We start from the raw sequence: 26,464 nt of genomic DNA, 5'->3' as shown, positions 1-26,464 counted from the left end.
ATTTCTTATCATTGTCTTAAATGCACAGCATGTCCCTGGCTGCTTACTGTGTCATCTGTTGTAGAAGAATGGGAACCTCAAGTCCTCCTCCAAAAAGCAACACGTACTGGAAAGATATCAGTGAGTGCTGGTTAAACGATAGTTTCTAACAGATTTGTTTATGTCTTTTCTGGGCTAACGGTCCACCCCACATTGGCAGGCCCAGAGCCGTGCACACTCCTCCTCCTTGGGAGTCCTCTCCCTCCCCTGTGTTCCCTCTCAGATTCCTGCTGATCCTTGTGAGGTCGACTTAAGGGTTACCGCCTTCTCCTTCAGCAGCTGTGTATTAAGCCCCCACCAAACACAGTGCCTGCACGTATGTTAGGTTCATGACATTGAATTCAGTGGTGAGCAAGGAAGCTCAGCATCTAGCCCTGGTCTGTCTTTATTAGTAAATCTGTATTTACCACTAGCGTTCATTTGTAAAATGAGAAGATTGGCCTAGATCATCTCTCAGTTGTCAGATGTTTACTTTTAACACCTACTGTGCACTGGGTGTTTTTACTCTGTTCTTGAGATCATCTCACGTGGGCCATGTCTTGCAAGTTTATGTTTGAGTCCATTTTCTTTTGTTATCCGAGGAATCATAAATCATGCCAAAGCGGGGTGTCTTGCCCCCACCAAAACAAGTCCTGAGTCCAAACACCAAAGACGACATCTGGTGCGGTGGGGAGAAACGTCCCTGGGCCTTTCCTTGTTTGTGAACTAAACGGAGTCAGAAGGGAAGTCAGGCCCCTGGACGTGGCGTTCAGTGGAAGCTCTGCGGGCCTGGCGGTCCCAGCAGGGCGGCGGGTGCTGGGGCCGCTGCTGGCTGGGGTGGGGGGTGGAAGGAGGGGAGAATGTGTGTGAAACACCCACAGGTTCTGTTTGTACCCAGTGCTTACTGGTTCATTCGTTTCTGTCTGGGGATAGCAAGCCTTGTGTTGACAGCAACTGCTTATTTTAATGGAGAAATATCAGTAACTTCTTATCTGAACATGCCTATTTCCGGTCATGTTTTTAAAGTGAAATTCATTACACTGACTTTTTTTCTTCTTTTTGAAGGAAATATAATAAAGTTTACTGGATCACTTATTTTAGGGTAAGTGTCAACAGTGAAATTGACTGCATTATAATGCTAATTGAAATCTCAGGGGAAGTGGTTCACAGGTGGCATGGGGGAGTGAGGAGGGCACAGATTTCGGAATCGGGCGGAGTCGTCACTGGTTAGTCACTGGTTCTGCCACTTCGGTGGCAGCCACAGCTACTTCACCGTCCAGGTCTTGGTTTATCTTGGGTCCCAGTGAATGACAGGGACAGAGCAGGGACTCCCTGAGTAGCTTCCACACGCCTAAAATCACACCTTGTCTCAGATTCTAAAGTGCGTGGAGAAGGTAAAGATCCACTATTGTCACAATAATTTCTGGAAATCTCAAGAGTCACCACGAAGCTCTCATGGGAGGAAACTGAGGCTGAGAAAATGCCAGGGACAACATCGCCCATCACAAGCTGTTTCACAGGCGCTTGCTCAGTGAATGGAGTGACTTTCCGAAAATTGCATTTTCATTCTGTTTCTTTGCTTGTTTTTGGAGGAGGGCGTGATATAGATACAGGCTCCGGCACAAATAACGCCCCTATTTTTTTATTACATAAAAATCTTCTATTACAAAACCATAAGCATGTACTTCTGTAGCATAACATTATCACGCTCAAGCACACCCTGTGACGTTTTAGGTGAAATGTTCCAATTGCTGTCCATCTCGTGCGAGACATTCGCGTGCTGTACCAACCACACTCGGTGGCGTTACCTCTGCCGGACCCCGGATGTGTTTAATGCACGTCTGCCACTGCTCTAGTGTTTTTGCTGGGGGTACTCTTTCACTGGTGTAACTATGAAGTCAACTCTTAGATGCTAAAATGACAGAGTAGATATACTTGGCTTTTTATCCAAATATATACATTTCTCCATGATATTGTAAGGTCAGGCAAACCATATTTAGATGATTTTCCCCTTTGACTTATTCCAGGCAAAAGTACTCTTTTGTGTAAAGAAGTTTCTTTGTCTGTATCACAGTTACAGCCAGGAATCGCGTGGAAATCAGTCACACCATTTTTAGTAAAGAGATTTTGTCTTTCATGGAAGGCACGATAAAAGTGCTGAACACATTTGCCGGCCTTGGCTGCCCAGAGGGTCCCCCAAAAGAGAAGAGGGTTCTCCCGAGCCTTCTGGCTATCCCCCGGTGCCGGCCAGTGTCTGGCCTTTCTGCCGCACCTGCTGCCGCTTCGGGGGCGGGGGGTGGGATGCTGCGGAGAGGGGTGGTTAGCATGGCTGCCGTCACTAGGCTCTGAATGCAGACGGAGGGCAGCTTTGCGTCTGGGCGGAGGGGGTGTGCAGGTCAGTCTGATTCCGGGAAACAACCCCTGCATCTGGGGTTACTCGACAAACAATACCGAATGTTGCATTTAAAATGGACTTTAGGTATAACTCTTAGGGGAGGAGCAACTCTGTATGCTGGTGACGGGAGCCCAAATTGACTCCTCTTTTCGAAAAAACAGTTTGGCATTATCCAGTAAAGTTGAACAATATATATGCTGCGAGAAAGTCTGTAATTCTGCTTCTAGATACTTGCCCTAGAGGAACATAAACACGCGTGTGCAGTGTCAAGGGGTGTGACGTGTGGTAACAGTACTGTTTGTAAGGGACTCAGACAGAAACCCCCTAAATACCCGTCTGTGGTAGAGGGGACAAGGAAGTTGTGGGGTATTCGTGCAGTGGATGAATCACAGCCTCACGAAAGTGTAAGTGCGTGAGCTTCACCCACGCAACGGGGTGGGTGAACCTCACAGACAGAGGGCCGAACCAAAGGACACACTCAGTGCGACCCCATTCCTGTGAAGTTCGCAGGCGGACCGAGTGTTGGTTACGGGTGCGTGTGTAGACGGTAGACTGCTGGGATGGCCAAAAAGTCCGTTGAGTTTTTTCCATGAAATAAAAAACACACTTTTCATTTTCACCAATAACTTCATTGACTTGGATATTTTGAGTATGACGGCTGTCTCCCGTGGGGTATGATGTTGATTGTTCTCAATGAACGTCTCGATTTGATCACTGTCAGCTTCAACTGGCCTACACGTTCGACACGTTCGATCCGTCACAGCACCTTCCCCACACACGGCGCAAATCTCTTTTCGTGTTCGGCTGCATTTTTACTTTTCTTGAAATGATAAAGCATAATATGCCAAAAATGCTGCTGATTTTCTTATTTTCTTAATATCTTCAATATTTAAATGGTATACAAAAATTCACTGATTTTGACGTTTCTTAAAAATGCACGCTGACATGACAGCTGTCACAATAGAGTCTTACAAAATTGTTTTGAATGAAGTTAAAGACAACTAAGTGCTCACTACTAGAGCCAATGCATGGAAAAAAAACAGAACGGACTTTTGGGCCAACCCAGTATAAAGAAAAGCAGGAGTATTACTATAATAAAAGTCATAATGATGATTAGCTGTAGAGACAAGAGAGTGGGTCAGGGTCAGGAAGGGACACAGTGGGGGCTTCTGGGTACTTACTGTTAACGTTCTGTTGGTGGTTTTTCTGCCTGGATATGGTAATGTAGCTATTATTATTTGTTAACTGAAATGTGTGTGTACCTTTATACATACTTTTTTTAGGTATGTGTAATACATGGTATATGCACATTACTGTACATATATTATGTTTCTCAATAAAAAAAGAACACTTAACTATTTAAAGCTTAATAAAAGAGGAACTCTTGTGTTACATTTATATCATCTATTTTTGATGAATTTTTTGTTTCTTTTTAAGAGGCTCTTTATTTCTTACATATGAAGTTCTGGCCCTGAAGAAGTCTTTGACATTAGATTCTCAAGTGGTAGAAAGAGAAAAAATGAAGTCATATATATATGTGCCCACAGTGTCTTTAGATAAAAGAGAAAATTATGGTAAGTTGATGATAAAGTTATCTCATCTTTGTGAAAAATGGGAGCTAGTTATTTAATTTTAAAATGAGTATTTAAAACACAGTACTAATAACATTCACCCCGTTAGCTCTGAGAATCCCAAAACCCTGGGAGAACCAAGTTCTTGAAGGGCTCACTGAAGACCAGATTCTTGACTTCCACACCTAACGCAGGTTTGCGGCTCTCCGGTGACCAAGGGAAGTGAAAGCCAGCCGGCTGTTTTAGTCTGAACTCGCAGTCCCACACCTCAGTGGGGACCGGCGGCCCAGAGGCTGGCCCTCAGTTTGGCGAACATAAAAACCTGATTTTGTCACTTAACTCAGAGATACTTCTGATTTAGGGGCTTTGTTCATTACGGACACCAGACTGAGGGGATGGATTTATAAATATGAACACAAACGACTACAGAGGGGAAAGCTCTGCCACAAAGTCTAGAAAACCCGGCTTTACCAGTCAGGCCAGTCCTCCTCACCACAGTTGGGTCGCATGGAAACGCGGTTAGCAGTCAGACCACGGCTGGGCGGACAGGAAAGCCGAGTGCAGAGGAGTATCTCTTCATCAGGGTGTGGGTGTGGGGGTGAGTCACCGACCCGAGTCACAGCTGTGGGTGCCTGCGTCGTCAGCCGCAGTGACCTCGCCTGCAGGTGCATCGTGATCCCTGCGTGGGGCGGGGCGGGTGCACTGCTCCCCATCGACATGGTTCATGTGTGTCGTGTTACCTCACCTTCCTGTATTTCAGCATGCTTTTATGGTGTGCTGTTTCGATTAATTACAGTTTTTATGTTTGTAATTCACCTGTAGAGTGAAGCTTAATTTCAGCTAGATAGCTCCAGATTTTAGTTTGAAAGCGACTATTTTTAGGGGAATTTTCCTGCAAGTAGCTAATACTGTGATGTACATGAGGGTTTTTGTTAGCGTCGGTGCGTTAGTTCTTGTTTTTTGGCCCTTCCCTAACTTGGAGAGCAGTCTTGTTTTGGGGTTTAGAGCACTGTGCTCCATGATGATGTCAGCTGCTTTGACAGTGACGACGGAAACAGAAAGACGCTATTTTATATTTTCTTTTTGAAACATCATGGATTTTAGTTTATATTTCTCTTTGAAGTGTTGGAGCTTGGCATGACGAGTACCTATTTAGTGTCATTGTAACCTTTGACTTGGTGATCGCTCTAGGACTCACCTACCAGGCGAGAAAAGAGCTTCACAAAGCAGTAAGGAAAGTACTGACGACCTCCGCCAAGATACTGCGGGGCCCGTTTGCCGGTGAGTACCAAACATGTCACGGGGGGGCCTGCTCAGTATTCCGGAAGTCAAATCCGGCGGTGCACCCAAGGCACGTTGCCATCTCACGTGCTGACGTTTCTTATCGCAGCGCTGAGACACTGAGTAACGTGATTCTTTTGGGCTGTATTGAACTTGAAGGCTTGACTCCTGGGACACTTTTTCCCTTCCATCTTTGAGGATGTACTGTTAGATATTTGTAGATAAACATTAAGACTAAGTATACCCTCTTCAGAATTTAAAGTCTGTTGGGGAATCTCTTCCATGCTGTCTCATAATGAGAATATTGCATCAAAAATGTAGATTTCACAGCCAGCAGCCCTGCGGTGTGGAGTAGCTGTAAAAGAGCTGACCAGATCCCCTTAAAAAGCTGAAATCATGAAAGTGAAAAGGGAGACGGTGGGAAGCCTTTCTAGAATTAAGAGAGACTAAAAAGACTTGAATCCTGGTTTTAGAAACCAACTCTAAATATATTTTGGGGACACCTGGAGGAAGTTGAACGTGGAGTTAGACTGGATTTTCGATGATTTTGGAGAATCTCTGTTAGTGTTCTCTGCTGTCACAATGGCATTGTGATTTTTTAAAAAATATTTTAAGCCTTGGCTGGCATAGCTCAGTGGATTGAGCGCGGGCTGCGAACCAAAGTGTCGCAGGTTTGATTCCCAGTCAGGGCACATGCCTGAGTTGCAGGCCATGACCCCCAGCAACTGCACATTGATGTTTCTCTCTCTCTCTTTCTCCCTCCCTTCCCTCTCTAAAAATAAATAAATAAAATCTTTAAAAATATTTTATTTTTAGATATTTTATTTTTAGAGAGAGGAAGGGAGGGAGAAAGAGAGGAAGAGAACATGGATGTACCTATAGGCTGCCTCTCACTTGTCCCCAACTGGGGACCTGGCCCACAACTCAGGCCTGTGCCCTGACTGGGTCTTGAACCTGCCGGCCAGGGCAGGCACTGTGATTGTACGTGGGAGGATGCAGGCTTATTTTTAGGAGAGTCGGTGTGAACCGTGGAAGGGTAAAACCCACACGTCTGCACCTTCCTTTCACACAGTGTAGGAAAAAATACACAGACATGCATATAGAGTGAACGAATACGGCAGAATAACAGTTATTGAATCTAGCTGTGGTAGGCATATGGGTATTAAATATTATTCTTTTCAGTTCTTCCATATGTCCTTTTCTTTCTCTTGGCGAAGACCCTTTCAGTACCGTGGACGTGGAGGACCACGAGTGCGCCTCGTGGCTGCTGCTGCGGAGGAGTCAGTCGGACGACCCGGCCGCCCGACGGCAGGCCGTGCAGGAGATGTCGGAGGCCCACCACTGGCACGGTAATGACCCTGAACGCGTGGCACCCGGCAGCCAGCTCTCCGTTTCTCAGAGAAACGAGACGGGAGTGGGGTTTCCAGGAAGGAAAAGAATTTGGGCAATTTAAACATATACTGAAAGTATTTCCAGAAATTAAAAAGGAAACTCCGGTGAAACCCCCTGGCCTGGTAGCCAGACATGCTGGATGAGAACCACCTCCAGGGCTGAGGCTGGGTGGTCTGTGTGACTTCATACGGGAGCAGAGTTCTGTTCCATCCCGGAAACTCTCGACTCTGATAGTTACGGCCTGACGCTGTGTTCACTTTCTCTTTTGGTGCATAGGTAACAAAACATATTTTAATTGCTGGCTGCCACACAATTATATTTGCTTTCACTTGACAGTTGGCTCTGACACTAATAATTAGTCAAAGTATACCTAATTTATGTGTATATGTCATTGTAAGGGGTATTTAAAATACTTCTGTTTAAAACTCACAAGTTTTGCAGTAAAAATACATGAGCCTAGAGCTCAGATCTGCTCTAATTCTAGTACAAAGACTAAGGTACACTCTGTGAGTAGCTTCGTGTCATAAAAATGAGTAAACAGAAAATAATAATGTCCTCAAAGAAAGTTAAGTCTCAATAAGATCTCTGCCTCCACCTAAGTTAACTAGCTGATTGATTGGTGGCTGTAATTACACTTTATAAAGTAAATATAAGCTTATTTCATGTTCAGGCAAACTTAGAATAAAAATCTTTTTCAAACATCTGCCTTCTGGGACTCCAATTTGGACTTACTGTACCAGAAGAGTCAGGGCTGGGGCCCTGCGTGTACATTTTGAAAAGTTCCCCACTTGGTCTTGAAGAGCTTGCCCAGGTTGCGGACTGCCGCTGTTAGACACAGTGTCTGCTGCAGGGTCGGAATTTTGTTCTGATACATTTCCTAGTCCGTTTGGGCCACTATAACAAAGTATCATAGACTGGGGGGCTTACAAACAACAGAAATGTCTTTCTTACAGTCCCGGAGGCCGGAAGTCCTAGATCAGGGGCCAGCCGAGTTGGTGTCTGGTGGGACCTGCGTCCTGGTTCAGAGCCGGCCACCTTTTCTTTCTTTCCTCACCTGCCGGAAGGGCCAGGGCAGTTCTCTGGGGTCTCTTCTAGAAGAGCACCAATCCCATCATGACCTAATCACCCCCAAAGGCCGTTCCTCCGAATGCCAGCACACTGAGGGCTAGGTGTCAGCGTGCGGGCCTGGGGGAGCACCGACACTCACTCTGCAGCAGCGATGCGGGAGGAGTGGAGTGGCGGGCCTGGGACCTCGGCCTGTGGGCAGGAGGGAACGAAGGCCTCTTCCCGCTACCAGGGACCATGGACCGTGATGCAGTCCCAGGGTTTTGGGGTAGCGATCGAGACAGCTTTCAAATGCTAAAATCCTTTTTAAAGAGAAGTTAAATTGGTTCTGACCTATCAATGTTCACATTCGAGGTTCCTCTTTTCAAAAATGTCAGACCCTGATGGACCCAGATACCAGATGTGTGGTGAGGGGAATTGAGAGATCAGATACAGAAATGCTGCACACGCAGCTTACTGACGTTGCGGTTTTGGAAAGTACTTGGGGACACAAACGTGCGATATAAAAAGCAGACTGCTTTTGCGCAGTCTGTCCGAGTGACGCCTGGAACACTCTAAGGCCGCTGGCCGCTGATGGCAGACTCTCACCGCCGCAGATTACCAGTACCGGACGGTCGCTCAGGCCTGCGACCCCAGGACGCTCATCGGCTTGGCACGCAGCAGAGAGAGTGACCTGCGCTTCTTCCTGCCTCCGCCTCCTTTGCCGTCTCTAAAAGAAGTGAGTGAATAAAGTAACCCAGTGAGTGAGCAAAGGGTTGATACATAGTCCGGGGGTGCAGAACAGACACTCAGAAGGCAGTTCATTGGCTACTTTTCACGAGCAGGTAAATGAGGTCAGTGGAGATTGTAGTTTTCACACACGGAGTCCTTGACCCCTCAGGAATGCGGTTCCTCTCGTGTCATTTTCTGTTTCGGCACTAGGGGCCTCGGACCCCAGAGGGTAGCTTCACTGCACATCAGCATCCATGCATCGGTCCCTTGACGGAAGGTGGTTTTTAGATGAGTTTTTCTCAACTTCAACACTACTGACATTTTTGGCCAAATAATACTTTTGTTGGAGGCTGTCCTGTGCATTGTAGGGTGTTTAACAGCATCCCTGGCCTCTTTTCATTCGAGTCCAGTAGCAATCCCAAGTCGTGACAACCACAGTGTTTCCAGATCGTGCTAAATGTCTCCTGAGGTCCAGGACACAGTATTAACGTGTTAATGCACCGAGATGCCAGTTTTTAATCGGTAATACAGACATTTGAGCATGCTTCTGGCGTACCCTTCCTAGACTAGAAAATCTGAAAAGTTGCTGTCAGTTTTTGAAAAATAGAAAACCAGATAGATTGGATGTAAGTTATTAGGGAAAATCAGATAGCAACTTTCATTTTGAATCAAGATGTGAAGTAGCTGATGAGGCAAAAATGTCGAGTTGCACTTTGCAACGAGCCTTTCAGATCGAGGTAGCAGACACGAAAGTACAGAATTCAGAGTTAAACAATCCTGTTTATCTGGGTTGAGGACTGTTTTTGAGACTAAACAGCACTAATTCATCTCTGCGTTTTTTTGTTTCTTTGCTTTTTTGGCTTAGATTCTTTTGGTACTTCTTGTTGCGCTCAGTTGTTGAGCTTCATTGTGAAGAATTTCTTTTCCTTTTATTTCAGGATTCCTCCATCGAGGAAGAGCTCAGGTGCCTGCTGGCGTCCTTACCCCAGACGGACCTGGATGAGTGCATCCGGTACTTTACGTCGTTGGCCCTGAGCGAGAGCAGCCAGAGCCTGGCGGCCCAGAAGGTCAGCTCACCTGTTCACCCCTAAATGCTTCCCGGTGCCCCCGCTCTCCAGGGCGCTGTGCCGGGGCCACAGGGACCGAGTAACCGGCTCCGGTGTGTGCCGGCCCAGGGCGAGGTGCTCGGGGTGACGGGGAGATGGCGGATGAACGTCCTTTCTCGGTGCAGCTCTGCTGTCCATGCCCCTCATTGTGAGCGGTGCCGGGTGTCATTTCACGTCTTCCAGAGGCGCTGTATCTCTCTTCCTAAGAGCTTTCTTTTATGACGGTTGCTCATTTTCCGCAGCATCGTTGGTATTTTTTCTCACTGATTTGTAGGAGAGCAGAGCAGATTAGTGACATTAGCCCCTAATCTGTGGTAAGGGTTGAAATGTTCTTTCCCAGCTTTATTCTCACCTGTTTTTAATATCTATTAGGACTATTCCTCACTGTTCTGTTTCATAAAATTTTCCTTTTTCTTCTTTTCTTCCATATGGACTTGAATTTCAGTTTGGGAAGGATTAAAACCTGCATGACCTCTGTCGTCATTGCCTTTAATTTTTTTCAATAATGCTTTTCCCTTTTTTATCATCTTGATTAATAGACTTTAAGTAGACTCGGCCAGCATAACCTGTCCCTGGACCATTATGATTAACCCTGGCTTTTCTTACATATAAAGAATTGTGTATTAGTGCTTCGTACTTTCAGGTACAAAGGGGAAAGAACTGAGAAACACTCAGAGATCATTCTCTTCTAGGGATAATTCCATGTTTTCTACCCTAGTAAGCCACAGTTTGCATGATTATTAAAGTTCCCATAATATTTAGAGTCCTATGTATTAGTCCTTTATAATACTGTGTTTAGTGCAGAGATTTTTTTTGTCCAACAAAAAATATTAGTCATTTAAAAAAAGATTTTAGCCCTGGCTGGTGTAGCTCAGTGGATTGAGAGTGGGCTGTGAACCAAAGTATCACAGGTTTGATTCCCAGCCAGGGTACATGCCTGGGTTGCAGGCAACAGCCCCCAGCAACCGCACATTGATGTTTCTCTCTCTCTCTCTCTCTTTCTCCCTCCTTTCCCTCTCTAAAAACAAATAAGTAAATCTTAAAAAAAAAGAACTATTAAAAAAAGATTTTATTTACTTTTTAGAGAGAGGGGAAGGGAGGGAAAAAGAGAGGGAGCGAAACATCGATGTGCAAGAGAACATTGATCGGTTGCCTCTCACATACCCCCAACCGGGGACCTTGCACGCAACCCAGGCATGTGCCCTGACTGGGAATCAAACCTGCAACCTGTTGGCACTCAGTCCACTGATCCACGCCAGCCAGGGCTTCGTCATTTTGTTCTTAAGTAGAAGTTTTATTCGTCTCACTTGCAGGGTGGCTTGTGGTGTTTTGGAGGAAACGGACTTCCTTACGCCGAGAGCTTTGGAGAAGTTCCTTCAGCGACAGTGGAGATGTTCTGTTTGGAAGCTTTAGTAAGACATTCTGAGGTAACTTGCACTTTCCAGTGTGTTTTATTTGTGTCACAAAGTTATGCGTATGCATGTTCATTCCAGGGAAATCATCCTCATTTAGTACAAAAGAAGCTTTTCGGTTGTTTTTCAATTTCTGCTTTCCCCCACATTTGATGGTTTCAATGGATAAAAAAAATGATTTAGCACCAATACATGGATTTCATCTCCTGAAGTTTTTCTAAAAATGGATGTGATCTTAATTGCACGCGAAGAAAGCAGAGCATTTATCTTTGAGTTACGCTGTCCTCACCCTTTCTCAGATCACTTTTATGAGCAGTGTTATCAGGTAATTTCCATGAAAGCATCTGTCCAAGATGTGTCACGGCAGAAAATATTTGAATGACCACATTTTAACCATAGCACATACCAGTGACTTTCAGATTTCTTGGTATTAGGGCAACTTTTCTATTGAGATCACAAAAAAGGAAAAAGTCACAGACTGTGTGGTGTTCAGACATTAGTGCATAGAAACCACTCAGGAGGCATGTTAACCACTCAGGAAGTGCGCACTTCCTGCACACCTGTGGCCACCGGCACGTCCAGATGTGGGGTGGGGCCCAGCAGCTGGCATTTGTGCCAGACGCCCCCAGTGAGGCCACCACGGGAGGTTCCCACGTGGTGAGAAGCATCCTCCTGGACATTCCAAACTCGCCCGCTTAATTTTGGGGACCACTGGAGTTGGCTCAGAAGCACGGAGCTTCCTTCTGGTCACGGCCGGTCCCGCCTGTGGAATTGGGAGTCAGGGACAAAGCAGAGTTAGTACTGGACTGCAGAAGGGAACGCAGGCCGACTGGCTCGAGTTTTTGCGGTCTGCGTCCGGTTTCTGAAGCAGTAGATGCATCTGCAGCACCAACTACAGTGCGCGGAGCTCCGGAAGCCTCTCCAGTCACGACGTACCTCACTTGATGTCTAGAAGGCATACTTGTAAATGCATATAAAATGTGACGACATTTAATGAAAATGTAGAGAATGGGAATTGTTGCACATATGTGAGTGACATGGTGTCACTAGTGATGGGACAGTGAGTAAAACTAGTGATTGGAAAAGGCAAGGCCATGCCAGTGACCTTGGCAGACCTAATGACTTGGTGGATTTTGTCACCTTACCTTAGCGTACACATTTCCTTCGGCTTTCTTTTACCTCTTTTAGCCACTGAAAATTCATATCCCTTCTTCTGTTTTTTCTTGATCTTCCCCTTTTAAAAAATTTTCTGACTCCTAAGTTTAGGCCAGCCCCAGTAGCCGTGAGTTTGTGTGGGGCAGATGTTGCTTATCTCTGTGCAACCCACCACTTGGACGGGGGTCCTGTTATCAGGGCGCAGGCTCCTCCAGGGTAGAGACCATTCTGAGCCAACCGGAGTGTCACTAGAAATTGAAACAGTTGTGTAATAATGACACTGTCGAGTTATATCCAACCCAACGCCAAACAGAGTAACTTCAAGAAGAAACACCGCAGGCGTCCTGGGCGGATTTTTCTCAGTGATCCTGCAGCACTTCGCACGCAGACGGGGTTTGTGTGTTAGGTGAGCTGAGAGGCGAGGCTGGGTGGTCGGTCTCTCGGGGACTCTGCCACCCGGCTGCCCATCGGCGTGCCGTGGCACCTGGTGAGTGAGTTTATGCAACACTGAGTGAGTGTTCACTGATTTGTCGTGCCAGATACCCACACACTGTGACAAAATCGAAGCATACGGAGGCTTGCAGCTGCTCCAGAGGCTGTACCGCCTGCACAAGGACTACCCCAACGTGCAGAGGAACATTCTGCGGGTCGTCGGCAACATGGCTCTGAATGAGCGTCTCCACCCGACCATAGTTCGCTCAGGTAACAGCTCCACGTGCTCAGTGTTCGGGACCCAGTCTTCTGTGTCCCCGCCTCCGTCCATCGTGATGCATTAATTCTGCAGCAGACTGAAGGCTTTGCTTAGAGCATGCCGTTTTAGCGAGGAATTGCCTTCCATGTGCGGATAATCCACGCCTAAGATAAGCAGTGTGTGGGTAGTCACAGGAGAGCAGTGTTTGCTGATGACCATCTAAATGTTTATATCTTCGATACAAATGATTATCAGAGACCCAGATCTGGGTACTCTGTGTGCTTACGGCTCCTGGGGTGTCTTTATTCTGTGCCTTTTCAGTAGAAAAAGGTAGGTGAGACATACGAATATACATACACACATCACATACACATACACCCCTGCACACGTGTCGTTGACCCTTCAACAACACGGGTTTGAAGTGCGCAGGTTCACTTACACACAGGTGTTTTTCAGTAAATACCTGGACTGTTCTAGATCACCGTTGGGGGTCCACGGATGCAGAGCGCTGACTGTATGCACTGGCCTGCCCCGTTTTTCACAGGGGACTTGAGCATCTGTGGGTGTCGGCATCTGCAGGGTCCTGGCACCGAGTCCCCTGCAGATACTGAGGGACAGCTTCAGTGTTGAGGCGTCTACAGTTACACACGGGTTTCGGCTGCGCGGGGCAGGCGAGGGTCCGTGCCCCCAGTCCCCTCATTGTTCAAGGGTCAGCTGCATATCCACTTGCTCTTATTTTTACATAGGAATTTATGTAAATTCAGTTATGTAAATTATGAATTCACATTTAAGAGTGCCTTTTGATCAGCAGAAGAGGGATCGGCAAACTCTATAAAGGGCCACTTACCATGTCTTTTTAAAATTCAGTTCAGTGGGGTGACGTGGGTCAATAGGGTCATTTGGCTTCAGGTACACGTTTCTGTGACACACGGTCTGTGTACTGTGTTGTGTGTCCACCACCCAACGGCAGCTCATCTTCTCTCACCATATGTTCGGCCCCCTTTCCTATAAGTTTTATTTGTTCCTATTTTTGTAGATTCTTTAAAACTTTTTTTAATTTATTGATTTTAGTGGGGCGGCGAGAGGTGAGAGGGAGAGAGAGAAACCCTGACTTGCTGTTGCGTGCGTTCACGCATCACTGGTTGATTCCTGCACGCGCCCGGACCCGGGCTGAACCCACAGTCCCGCGTGTGGGGCCGGCGCTCTCACCGACACGGCACTGCAGTGCCTGGCCGGGCCGCAGACACTTACGGCGGAAATGTACACGTCGCTTTTAGCCTTGTTTCTCAGCTCAGTTACACGTTGCTGCAAACGGAGTGGGGAGTGACTGACGGGCGTGCTCGGTTGGCGCTTCCCTTGCGGAGCGCCGCTTTCTTTGCTTTGTCCTCACAGTTAACAGGTTTTAAGAGGTTGCGTGATTTAAAAACACTGAGTATTAAAGGAAGACACAGCTTTCCCCAGGGACAGCTGATGCTGTGTAAGAGGTGGCATTGAGAAAACACGGTGTCACGGAGATGGCCTGTGCCCTGCTTCCTCTCATCTCTCAGAGTCTCGTGACCCTGTTAAAAATCAGGTCACATTTTTGCACATACCAACAGTATACTTGTATGTCTCTACAGGTAGAATTTTAAAGCATTCTTCTTATTATAAAGCACGCTCTAATAGATTCTGAAGAGGGATTTTCTGATAGTACAGATGTGAACATTAATGTTGAAGAGTTACTGGGTCTGAAGCTTCCTTTGGGCTGTAAACACTGGCCTTCCGTCACCGCGGCGAGCCACACGCGTGGGCCCTGACGAGCGGGTGGAGGGGGTGGGGCACAGCTGTTCTCCGGGGGCCCTCGGGGCCTGCTCAGAGGCACGGCCCACGTGGACGGCTGTTTCGGAATCTCCTTCCGGCGCAGAGCAGCCCAGGGACCTGGCCGGGGTCCCACCGCAGGTCGGCAGGAGGCAGAAATGTGAGCCCAGCTCTCCCTGATCTCAAGGCCCACATTCTGTTTTATTTCAGATTATATAAATAATGCATGTGGGTGCGTTATTTATATAATTATACCTCAGAGAACACAGATGACATTAAACTCACCTTTTTCTGCAAACCAAAGCATTGCAGGTTCGATTCCCAGTCAGGGCATGTGCCTGGGTTGCAGGCCATGGCTCCCAGCAACCACACATTGATGTTTCTCTCTCTCTTTCTCCCTCCCTTCCCTCTCTAAAAATAAAGTCTTTTAAAAGTAATAAATAAATAAATAAACCCACCTTTTTGTAAGGCCCTCTCCAGTCCCAGGTCCCTCCTAACACTATTGGGTGCCTCTTCCCCGGCCCCTGTGGGGGTGCGTATATGCACCCCTGCACTTTCATACACACTCACGTGCATAAAGTAAGACATTGTTGCAGAAACCCAAACCGTACAAAATACATGACATTGTACTGCTCTGTCTGTCTTAAAAAATGTTCCCTCCTTGAATCCCAAGTTTTACAAGATTTTTATCTATTAAGTGAGCTCATTATTATTAAAAAATAACTTCCCCACACATGTTAAAGGCTGCGAATATGACTGCCAATCGGGATGAAATACCTGGTATTGACTCACTGAGTTTCATCATTCTTGCTAAAAGCAAAATACGATTTTTCTTACCGTTGATGACCTCATCTCAAGTATTTGCAACTTTTGTTAGATTTTCTAAATAAAGAAAATGCCTTTGGAACCCCTCCTACCTGCTTGGAGACCCGGGAGTGGGACCTGGCGGGGACCCCCACGGCGTTGGGGCGGGGACCCGCAGGGCCTCGGGAAGAACGCAGGTGGGGCAGTGGAGCTTCTCCGCGTGGGCAGACGCTGAGGTGCGCCCCTCGGCCATCACCTCCAGCCGCCCGAGACCTCTCGGCCCGCTGAGACGGACTCGAGGCGGGACTGAGGAGGTGCGCTCTCTCCCCCAGGCTGGGTCTCCATCCTGGCGGAGGCCATGAAGTCCCCGCACATCATGGCGGCCTCGCACGCCGCCCGGACCCTGGCGAACCTGGACCGGGACACGGTGCGGGAGAAGTACCAGGACGGCGTGTACGTGCTCCACCCCCAGTGCCGCACAAGGTGGGGAGAGAGCCCCCATCCCCGTGGGGGTGCATGCCTGGCAGGCTTAACGTTTTGACTTACTTCTAAGTGATTCAGAGAAGTCAGATTCCTTATAGATGAGTCACACACCGTATTCACTGAAACGGTTTATCCACAATCACCTCCGAGGAATGGCAGGCTGGCACCAAAGTATGGAAGCAGCTGAGGCATCGGGTTATTTTATATCAGGGCCTACGTTCAGGAAGGTCGAGTTCACCCTTTACAACATGGCGCACTTAAACTTCGTGTGCACAGTTGTTTCACAGCATTTCCCACGTAGATTTCGTGTCTGGTTGGGATGGTGGAGGTCAGTGTGGGTGGGAAGGAGACAGGACGTATTGACTTACGTGCGAGCACCTGAACCAGCCTCGGCCCGGACCTGCAGGGACTGGGGCGAGCACAAGCCGGGTGGGAAAGCACGGGCTGGAAGGAGTAAGTAGTGATGAACGTGACTCCTGCTCCTCCTCGGGGTCACTTCCGGTCCCCGTTTCCAGCTGTGTCACTGCTGAGACCGTAACTGCAGAAAGGACCAGAGTGAAAAGTTACATATTTCTTGGATTTCTGTCAGGCACTTTATTACCTCAAAAAATAGCAAAAACTTTTTTAATATGAAAAATTAATTGCCCACTTAATTCCAATGTGTAGATAAAATACTACGGTATTTGTGTGTTGTGTAATTGTGTGTGCCCTATAACTAGATGCAAGCAATATACTACCTACGTATTTTTTAAATGTCACATCTGAAGACTGTTACTTGAAAGTGTCATTTGCTCTATTTTCTGATAAACATCACCCTTGATAATTTTTTAAAAATCTCTTTTGTGCATGCTGACTTTGAAATGACACTAGCATAGTCTTTTTTTAAAAAGATACTTTTACTGATTCCCGGGACATGCCCATGGAGTTCTCCGGAGGGTTATCTGACAGGTCACCTCACCGGTCAGCACACCCGTGGCAGTGGGTTCTGGTTGGCCCGCCAGGCTGGACCCGCCTCCGTCTTTGCAGAGCAGTGAGCGCGCTCCGTGCGTGTCTCTGCCGAAATTCCTTGGAGGGTCCCGCGGCAAACCTCCGCTCCCAAAGCTTGCCTTAATTTTTACTTTATGTCATATAAACCTGCTAAGCACCATCCTCAGAGAGTGCTATGGAGATTCTTGCCAAAACAATAATGTGTGTGTTCTGCTTCTTTTTAAAACTCTTTCCCTGGTAGTCAGCCCATTAAAGCAGATGTCCTTTTTGTTCACGGCCTTATGGGAGCAGCATTCAAAACGTGGCGCCAGCAGGACAGCGACGAGGTTCTCACGGACAAGGTCTCGGAGGCCGAGAGCAGGTACATGACGTGCTGGCCCAAGGTAAGGACACGGCTGACACTCGTGGGCCATGGGGCCTCCGGACCCGCCATCCTGTCCCCCCAGGGTGTTTCCCTGCTGCTCTCCTCCCCCGTGGGAGCACTTGTGGGGGTCACACGAGCAGCTGGGCTCGTCTCCCCGCGTTGTGTAACTTGGGGTGCGACCCATGACTCAGAATATTCCAGTAAGACAGACTCGGGGGGAGGGCCAGTCATCCTTTACCTCCGTTTAAAAGATAATAATGTATGTCATTCATGATCGTTGGGTAGTTCTATGATTTTAATAATTTAAAAAATAGAAAGACCTTGAAGAAACACTTCTACTTGGGTTTCTTGGACCTTATTTCTCCCGAAGAGCCCTGACCCTGAGGTGCATTCACCGAGTGGAATTTGTCTAACGCTCGGTGGGAACCGACGCGCTAGATGCGCGGACACAGCGTCCAGGGCCTGCCCTGCTGCTGCTCGCCCCCCTTCCCAGGGGTGCACGGGGCACCAGGCACCGTGTGCACTCTCTGACGACACCGAGGCGTGGGGACGGCGACGGAGCCCAGGGCCACAGAGAACAGGGGTGGGACTTGCCCTCGAATCTCTGAGTTCTCAGGGCGAACCCTTTAACTGTCAGGCAGCACTGTTCTGAGATCAGAGTTTTCTGTGGATGCTTCCAGAAAGCCAGTCTGGTCTGGACTCAGAAACAGGCCTTGCTCTAGGCCACTGAGGATTCAACTGGGGACGTTCTCTTGACACCTGCGTTGGCCTTGTGCTGTCACTGTTGACACCACCTGGTGACCGGAGACGTGGAGAGTCAAGACGCTGGAGTTGTTTTTCTGGTCACCTTTACACTTTGCTCCAGGGTGCTCTTTCGTCACCAACGTTGCACGCGTCCTTTAGTCAGAGTTTCGATGAGCAGGAAGTCACTGGGCAGTGAAGCTCACGCGCCCCTTGGTACCTTGTATTTCTCACAGTCGTGGTTGGCAGAGGACTGCCCCGCTCTCCGGATCATCTCCGTGGAGTACGACACCAGCCTCAGCGACTGGCGAGCGCGGTGCCCGATGGAGAGGTAACGGGGGGTCGGGGGGCAGCTCCGGAAGGGCAAGGGCCCGGGCCACGCGCCGGTCCTCCGGGGCGGAGGGGACCTGGGCGTCACAGACAGGATTTCCTAGCCTCCTTCTCTTTCTTCTGCAAGTGAGTGAGTGAAACAAGGCTTAGACGGAGTGCAGATGGTGGGCACCTAGCGCGGCTCACTTAGAACTACTCCAGTAGTGAGGACCAGGGACCCTCTAACGAAGTCCCTTCACTCCTGGAAGTAACTAACCGTGGCCCGTCTGGCTGTGTGTTCGGTCATACCGGCTGAAGGAAGCAAAGGAGACGATGCTGAGGCACACGGGCCCCTCAGGTCATGTGCATGTCACGTGTGCAACTGTATGTGCAGGAGGGACACTGGACTCCGGGGCCCAGGACCCGGACGATAATAGCAGCCACTTCCACCTCTGACCCACGGGAGGTCCCAGACGAGTCACGTAACTCGCCCGGGAACTTGGCCTGCAAGCGGAGGGAGCCGGTCTGACCGGTGGGGGCTCCGAAGGGCCCGGCCTGGGGGCCGGGGGGAGGGTGGGAGGGCCGGCACACCGGACCCCGGGGCTCCTTCCCTGGGTCGCCCCGAGGAACTGTGACGAGCCTTATATGGAAGAAAGGATTCTACAGGTAAATAGTTTGAAACTGCTGGACCAGATAGTTTTGTAGTTCCCTTTTTGGAAATTCCTTAACTTTGAATTCTCTGATTGTAATAGCCTTCTGGTATTTCTAAGTACCAGACCAATGTTATGTTTTCAGCATAAATAGTGATACAAGCAATGACTCAGCAGCAATGCCAGATGCCTTCGTGTAGGTGAATCACAACAGAGGCAAGGCCTCGGTGTCGGGCCACGTGGTGCGGGCGGTTACTGTGAGATTTGCCTTTGGGCTGTAAAAATCGCCAGCCCCGTGGCAGATGCTCTGACGGTGCTTGTTCAGTAAATGAGCGGCTTGCTCGGCGCCGAGCTGCTCCCACTTGGGCGAGTGCGGCTGCGCTGGAAACGGAGCGAGCGGCTGCAGAAATGGAGCAGAGAGAGGGGGGTGTTCCTGGCTCCAGATGCAGCACGTCGCATCGGCCCGTGAACACGAGCTCTTGCTTTAAAAATGGGATAGCAAACCTGGCGGGACGTCAGCAGCCTCCCGTCATGCCTGTTTTCGTTTTGCCCAGAAAGTCCATTGCGTTCAGGAGCAAAGAACTTCTTAGGAAGCTCAGAGCTGCCGGCGTCGGGGACAGGCCGATGATCTGGGTGTCACACAGCATGGGAGGTGAGTCTGTCTCGTTCCCGCAAAGTGCACGCTGCGAGGGGCTGGCCAGGCGTTGAGGCTGACCCAACTCCCTGTGCCTGTCCTACTTAGAGTGACCCTTGTGCCCCTAGAAGAATCCTTTTGGCTGTGGCTAGGAGTTTCTGAATTGCTACTCTCCTTCCATGCTATTTCTGTTTCTAGACAGGGACAACTAGTAACAAACCACAGAAAAGGGATGTGAGTTTGACAACTTAATGCTTTCATGCGGTGGTAACAAGCAAACATCAGACGCAGCCCCTGGTTTTGCAGGCCCGGCTTGTAACGACTCCTGGCTGGTTCCAGGGCTCCCCTTCTTCCCCGCACCCCGACCGTCTGGAGCCCAGCGGGGCTCGGGTGCGCACAGCCCAGGCCCCTGTGTGCCCGCGGCCCCCAGCCCTGCCGCCGTCCGCTGCGTGGCCCCCAGCGCCTGCTGGCTAAGGGACACCTGCTCCTCCCAGCCCTCTCCCAGCCCACTGCCACTGTCACTGCCTGGTTTGTCTGTGGAACGCTCAGGACTGCCACTGCGGCCTGGCGTCCTGCTGAGAGGAGAGCAGATGTCGCCTTTGGTGTCCTTTGGTGTCCTCGGAGTTGCACTGTCACCGTCTGGTTGTGTGACCTCTGGCTTCACCACTGGCCCCAGGCCTGGTGGGGGGAGACGGAGGTGCCCTGCCGGGTGCGTTTTCCCACGGAAGCTTTGTTTTGCACAGAGGGTGGGCTTTATGGGACTGTGTTTTTGGGGATGTTAGTGCTGTCCTAAGGGAGGGGCCGTCATCAGTGGGCTGCTGTGGGCAGGGGGGTGGGGGGCCGGGGGGAGACTGGCGGCTGGCGGCTGGGCAGACACCCCACTCGCGGTCTGGGCACGCCCCCTGTGGGACGGTGCAGCCCGTGACAGGCGCCCGCCTCACAAGGCGGGGCTAGAAGGCCGCCTGTCCGTGGGGAAGATTCCGATCCAGGGGATCAGGAGAGCCGCCCAGTGCTGACGTCCTAAGGCCCCGTTCACAGGACCACAGAGAATTATCGCTTAAACTTCTTAGAGACAGCAGCTCTTGTCCTGTGTTTCTGGTTTGCCCTCTTTGGGTTTTAAGAACAGCGGAGGGAAGCTCATGCGCTGTTCTTCTTCCTTCTCTGTGACTAGGGCTTCTCGTCAAAAAGATGCTGCTGGAGGCCTCCCAGAAGCCGGAGACGAGCCCCGTTGTAAACAACACCCGCGGGATCATCTTCTACAGCGTGCCGCACCACGGCTCCCACCTGGCGGAGTACTCCGTGAACGTGCGCTACCTGCTCTTCCCGTCCCTGGAGGTCAAGGAGCTCAGCAAGGGTAGCGCTGCCCCGGCCACGTTACCCTCGGGTTTTCTTTGAGACCTTCCCTTTTTGTCTTCAGCCACTATTTATTTGTTCAAGTAGAACAGTTTCAATACTATGTTAAATATTTAAAATTTGAAAAGTTATATAATGTTTTGCTGTAAGTATAATTTCAAATGACCAATTAACAGCTTTTTTCCATGAGTTTGGAAAATCGACTGTTAAAGTATGCATAGGCTTTGAAGACTTTTGCCATGTTAACCATTATTTGTTTTAATTATATGCATTTTCTTTTTTTCTGGCATACCTTTTAATCAGAATTTGGAGCCCTTGGCTTGAGCCTTAATATGCCAGAAGTCATTTTATTCATATTTTTTCTCGCCTTTATGGAGAGTTACTTCCCTGTCTTCCGTTGGAAACCTTTTGTTGAATCTTAATTTTTGCAGTCAAATTTTATTTTCCATAAGCTCTTTCTTGTTCTTTAATCTCTTGTCCTTTGAAATCATTCTAAAGATACCCAAATTGGTGGATTTTTTAAAGTCCTTCTGTGTCTCTCCACTGCCCAGGTTTGTTTTCCATTTGCCCCTCGGGTCCGTCTCTTGTAGCTTTCCGGCTGCCCTGTCTGTCCGGTGCTTCCTGGTGGCCCCGTGCTAGCTGAGGCCGAGGGACAGGAAGGGCTGGGCACCCTGTGATTGTGGACAGGCTGCGCTTTAGGGTGGGTGGGCGTGCTGGCCCGAGCCCCACCCGAGCCAGCCCGCCTGCGGACGGCTCCCTGCCGGCCCGGCCAGTGATGTGGGAAGCCCCGCCCCCCGACGCTGGCCTCTGCGTGGGTTTGAGCCCTCGACTCTCATCTTAGGGGCTTCTTTGAAGGGGATACATTACATGAGCCACCTTCCCAAATGAGAACCTAATTTTCTCTGTACACCTGGAAGGTTAGTATACTTTGTTACGAGCTGGACAGACAGAACGTGTCACAGTCCTGTTCTCGATCCTCTCACAGACTCCCCTGCGCTGAAAGCGCTTCAGGATGACTTCCTGAAGTTCGCCAAAGACAAGAACTTCCAGGTGCTGAACTTTGTGGAAACGCTGCCCACCTCCATCGGCAGCATGATCCAGCTGCAGGTGGTGCCCGCGGAGTCGGCAGGTACGCCTCCGCCGCCGGCCGCGGTGGGCGGCACCTAGCGTTTGGTTACAAGCAACTGCTTTCATGTTTAATTTCTCAGTTTTAGAAAGATGTAGATTCTAATTCTGTTATTCTTTTCAGCCATAGATTAGAATTTCTCTGCAGACATATTACCTTGGTATCACCCCTCTCCTCCCTTCATTTACTTGATCTGATGGCAAAGGTGAATTGGCTAGCTCTGTATTAGCCATCATCCGTGAGCTGTGTTGCCTTAAGGGTGCAAAGCCCTCTAGCAGCCGGGCCGGGAGCGTGCACAGAGACCTTGGCACAGAGCAACTGAAGGGACCAGGCCTTGGCACAGTCTCCCCACGGCCCTGAGGCTGGGGGTGGACGGTGCCCGCCACCGTAGCGTCCTGTACTGGACGCAGGCTCTTCGGGAGCAGGGCCCGGATCTGCGCTCTCTTTACAGCCGCCTCCGTTTCCCTGGGCGCGGGGGGTAAGCCCGACCTGGCACTCCCCGGCACAGCTCGGCGTGCGTGTTAGACCCTCGTCCGATCCCCACCGAGCCTGGGTTGGGGGCTGTTCCAGGAGCAGCCAGGGACGGTGTGAAAACGGGGCACTTGCCAGACGGCTCTTTGGTATGCGTAACAAGTTTGGTCCTAAGTTCATTACGTAGCATCTAAATGAAACGAAACCCACCGAAGAGTCCAGTGAAACCTAAAGACGGTTACCTCCAAGTAGTAGGTCGTGTTACTCTTCGGTGGTTGAAGGCTTGAAGAGATCAAGGGACAGCTGCTGGGTGTCTAAAAAGCAGGAAAAAAAAAAGACTTCAGAAGATGAGAGACAAAGCAAAGGTAGCAGAGGCACTGGGAATATTGTGGAGGAGCTGTTGTGGTGACATGGCCTAGTCAGAAATGTCTGCGCCTCCTTCCGCGTCCCCGGGACGCCTGCCTCCTGCCGGGCTCGCGTCTAGGCGGCTCTGGGAGGCTCACCGAGCATCCTGAGCACCGAGTCGTAGATGGAATGGATCCCCTGTAAGACATTCCCAGTCTTTATCAGGACGGGGAGCTCATTGTCAAGGTTACGATACTGACTCTAGGGAAAGGGGCGGTTACGAGATGTGTGGAATGACTTAAGAGTAACCTGCAAGTGTGCACGGGTCTGGAGATGGTCCAGCTCAGGCTCCGTTCACTGTTGGGCTGGGACGTAGGCCAGACGGCCTATGAAGAATTTATGAAAAGCATAAATGACCATTATCCCTGCTCAGAATCCATTCTGGCATGATTAATCAAATGTGAACCTTGAAGTTCCTTTAAGGGTCCCCTGTCACAGCCAAGTCGGCACTTAGAGCCGCCCCCCGGCCTCCGCCGATGCTGATCGGGGGGAGTCTCTCCTTAGACGCTGCTGTTACTGACATTTCGGCTCTCTTCAGACTTAGGCATCGGGGAGCTGATTCCCGTGGACGTCAACCATCTGAACATTTGCAAGCCCCAGAAGAAGGACGCGTTCTTGTACCAGCGCACCTTGCAGTTCATCCGTGAAACTCTAGCCAAAGACCTGGAAAACTGACAGCTGTCCTCCACTTTTCCCGTGAACACAGTGCAGGAAACTCGGTGTCCTTGTTCTCTCTCTCAGCGACCGTGCAAACTAGTCACCCCGGCACCCGTGCGGCCTGGGGTGCGCGGCGGGCAGGCGGACCCTCTGTAAAGCTCAGACGCAGGGCTGGTGGGCCGGAGAACCGAGGGCCAGACTGGACTCTCCAGGTTTCGGGGAAGTCCGTGTGTGCCAGGTTGTGTTCCGCAGTGTCGTCCCTGGTGGGCAAGCTGCTCTGGATAGAGGGTGGCTTCTGTCACCTGTGACTGCCTCCGACTCACGCTAGACGAGCACTGGTGGCCCCCTGCAGGGCGCGTGCCCGTCCGCTTACAGGGCAGTGCCATTGGGGAGGAAGCCCAGCATGGAGAGGAGCGTGAGCCAGAACGTAAAAGACTGTGTTTTCGTTCTGGGTTTCCATGCGCTGTAATTTTACGAGCATGTGAGCGCAAACCTTTGTCCGACCTGCCAGCTTCGTTGGACCTGCTGGCATCCGTGGGTCGGCTCCTCGTAAGTTTTTATTTTCTTATTACTGAGAACAGTTTTTTAGAACAAAATTTTTTTAAAAATCCAGCTTATAGTCTTTCCAGACTTTAAGTACCTATACTTACAGTTTTTCCCAGATAAAGTAGCTAATCTATACCTGATCAGTGTGAAATGAAACTACTCTAAACCATTACCTATATTAGCAATACTTAGTATCAAGATTCTCAGATTCTCTGTAGGCGAATAAAATATACCTTTCTTGCTCATTTGACTTCCAGCATGTGAGAATAGGAAATTGTGTTGATAACTTTTTTTAAATAACAACATTATTGAGATATAATTCTCCTACCATAAAATTCACATTTTAGAGTTCATTGATTTTTTTTAGTATATTTACAGACTTGTGCAATAATCACCACGTTCTAATTCCAGAACTTCTTGCCATCCCCCCAGTAACTCCATAGCCATCAGCAATCACTCCTTACCACATCGCCCCGAGCCCTGGCAGACTCCAGTCTACTTGGTCTCTGTGGGTTTGCCAGTCTCGGACATTCCGTGGGAAGGGAGCCGTACTGTGCCTGGCCCCCTCCTCTCAGCACAGGGTTCCCAAGGCCCACCCGCACTGACTGGGGCACGCGTCAGTGCCTCCTTCCTCTTCCCGTCCCAGCCACGCTCCGTCGCAGGGCCAGGCCCTGCTTATCCGTGTGGGCGTCAGGTGACGGACGCTTAGGTTCTTCCCAGTTTTTCGGCTCTCTTGCTGCTCTGACCAAATTCATGTGCCTGTGTTGGCGTGGATGTATGTTTTCCATTCTCTCGGGTACACGCTAGGCGTGGAGTGCTGGGTCATGTTAACCTTACGTTGACCACTTTGAAGATAACAGACGTTCCTAGAATGGGACAGTCAGAGCTAAAGCGGAGTACAGAAGCCGGAGGGACACTGGGGCCATCAGTGCACGCCGTCAGCGTCTGATCGTTTGGTTGTGCAGCAGCCTCGCAAGCGACTTAGCTGCGTCACTTGCGTTGTTGAGCAGACGCAGGGAATGCGATGCTCAGCCGACAGCGACGCGCGTGGCTGGCGGGGCGACACGGGGAGAAGAGGTGGCTGTGTTTGCTCACTTTCTTTTTCTGTTTTCTGTGAGCTGCAGTTGAAACTGCTGCTCAACAGCTTATGAGTGATGGACTGAAACCCCGCTCCTTGAAATGTCAACACAGCTCTCACAGCTGTGCTTTCAAAACAAAGCCTGGGGGGGAGAGCCAGTGCGGGACTGGGTTACTGCAGTTCTTCAGGCAAGCCATGTAACACTTGTTTTCATTCTGCCTGTGAAATGGGTATAATGTACACAGTTTCTGCACATCCGCTTTGTGAGATTTAAGTCAGTAATGTTTTTAAAATAATCGTTAGCTGAAAAACACTTTTAAGAACACGAAGTAGGAAAACACATGTACTTGAAATAGTTTTAAAATTAGACCATCAATAGAACGGTTCTCCGAGTTTCATGAACTTGGTATAAGTATCCTTTCTGGAAAAAACTTCAAACCAGGCTTCATGTCGCCTTTCCCCTCATGTGAAAAGTCACTTCTTTTTGAAACAAGATCAGCTAGACAATGTAGGTCCCCAAACGAACCACTGAGGCAAGAATGAAAACGCAGTCACAGTTATCCCTCCTTACCGCCCATCCACTTCTCGACCACGTGTCCCCAGACCTACTAGGTTCCATGGTTAACCAGGTTTCCAGGCCCTGAGCCCTCTTCCCCCCAGTGTTTAAATTAAATGTCGCTACAGAAAGGGTCAGAGGGCTGTGATACCTTTTTCGAAGTATCTCAGCCATTCAGCCAAGGTTTCTATGCCGACAACCAGGATACATACGGTGGGGGGAGCCGGGGGTGGGGGCACCCGCATGCACTTCCTGTTGAGAAGACAGCCCGGTCACGCAGCGGCGTGCCTGTTCCTTTGGAACCTGGCTCATAGTTCACAGTGCCCTCAGATTCTAATTCCTGACACTGGAGTTGTAGGCATAGCTTTCTGAACTTTTATCCCTTTGTATTATCAACTACATTGTGTGCTTTTGTTTTTATCGACGTTTTGTGCAAAAATTATGTCCATGAAAAAAGTTCAGACGTGTTCAATAAATGTCACACTTTAAAGTGTTCACAACAGCTGATTGTGCCCTTACGTTGGAGGCTGGACACTCGCCACAGCTAATCACTTCACATCCGGTAGAAGTTTGCTCTGTGAAAAGTGGTATTTTATTACGATTACTTTCACAGAGCGAGCAGAAGACATAAACCAGTTTCATATATAAGCAATGTTCAAATTTAGAAGCCATTCTTGTAAACATTCCAGGTCTCAGTCTGCTTCCA

At 49.4% G+C, this 26,464-nt stretch overlaps 1 protein-coding gene across 3 annotated transcripts in view; it reads left to right on the top strand.

The window, feature by feature from the left end:
* The window catches only part of SERAC1 (serine active site containing 1), a 28,146-nt gene extending 1,893 nt beyond the window's left edge, over window positions 1-26,253 (top strand). For 2 of the 3 annotated variants that reach the window (XM_045843803.1, XM_045843804.1), the window contains exons 2-17: window positions 29-120; window positions 1,084-1,120; window positions 3,851-3,987; window positions 5,176-5,265; window positions 6,483-6,614; window positions 8,319-8,440; window positions 9,372-9,500; window positions 10,853-10,966; window positions 12,646-12,808; window positions 15,731-15,881; window positions 17,110-17,251; window positions 18,210-18,304; window positions 19,487-19,584; window positions 20,738-20,920; window positions 21,905-22,048; window positions 23,460-26,253. In XM_045843803.1, coding sequence (XP_045699759.1) covers window positions 30-120; window positions 1,084-1,120; window positions 3,851-3,987; window positions 5,176-5,265; window positions 6,483-6,614; window positions 8,319-8,440; window positions 9,372-9,500; window positions 10,853-10,966; window positions 12,646-12,808; window positions 15,731-15,881; window positions 17,110-17,251; window positions 18,210-18,304; window positions 19,487-19,584; window positions 20,738-20,920; window positions 21,905-22,048; window positions 23,460-23,596 — 1,965 coding nt within the window. In that variant the 5' untranslated portion in view covers window position 29 and the 3' untranslated portion in view covers window positions 23,597-26,253. The remainder of the gene's footprint in view (window positions 1-28; window positions 121-1,083; window positions 1,121-3,850; window positions 3,988-5,175; window positions 5,266-6,482; window positions 6,615-8,318; window positions 8,441-9,371; window positions 9,501-10,852; window positions 10,967-12,645; window positions 12,809-15,730; window positions 15,882-17,109; window positions 17,252-18,209; window positions 18,305-19,486; window positions 19,585-20,737; window positions 20,921-21,904; window positions 22,049-23,459) is intronic. The other variant, XM_045843805.1, reaches the window with a different exon arrangement.
* The last annotated feature ends 211 nt before the right edge of the window (window positions 26,254-26,464 follow it).

This window comes from Phyllostomus hastatus, unplaced genomic scaffold (genome assembly GCF_019186645.2).
Source record: "Phyllostomus hastatus isolate PE091 unplaced genomic scaffold, TTU_PhHast_1.1 phas_contig_40, whole genome shotgun sequence".
NCBI lineage: Eukaryota > Metazoa > Chordata > Mammalia > Chiroptera > Phyllostomidae > Phyllostomus > Phyllostomus hastatus.
Note: the sequence above shows the minus strand (reverse complement) of the source record. Positions and strands in the feature narration are given on the sequence as shown.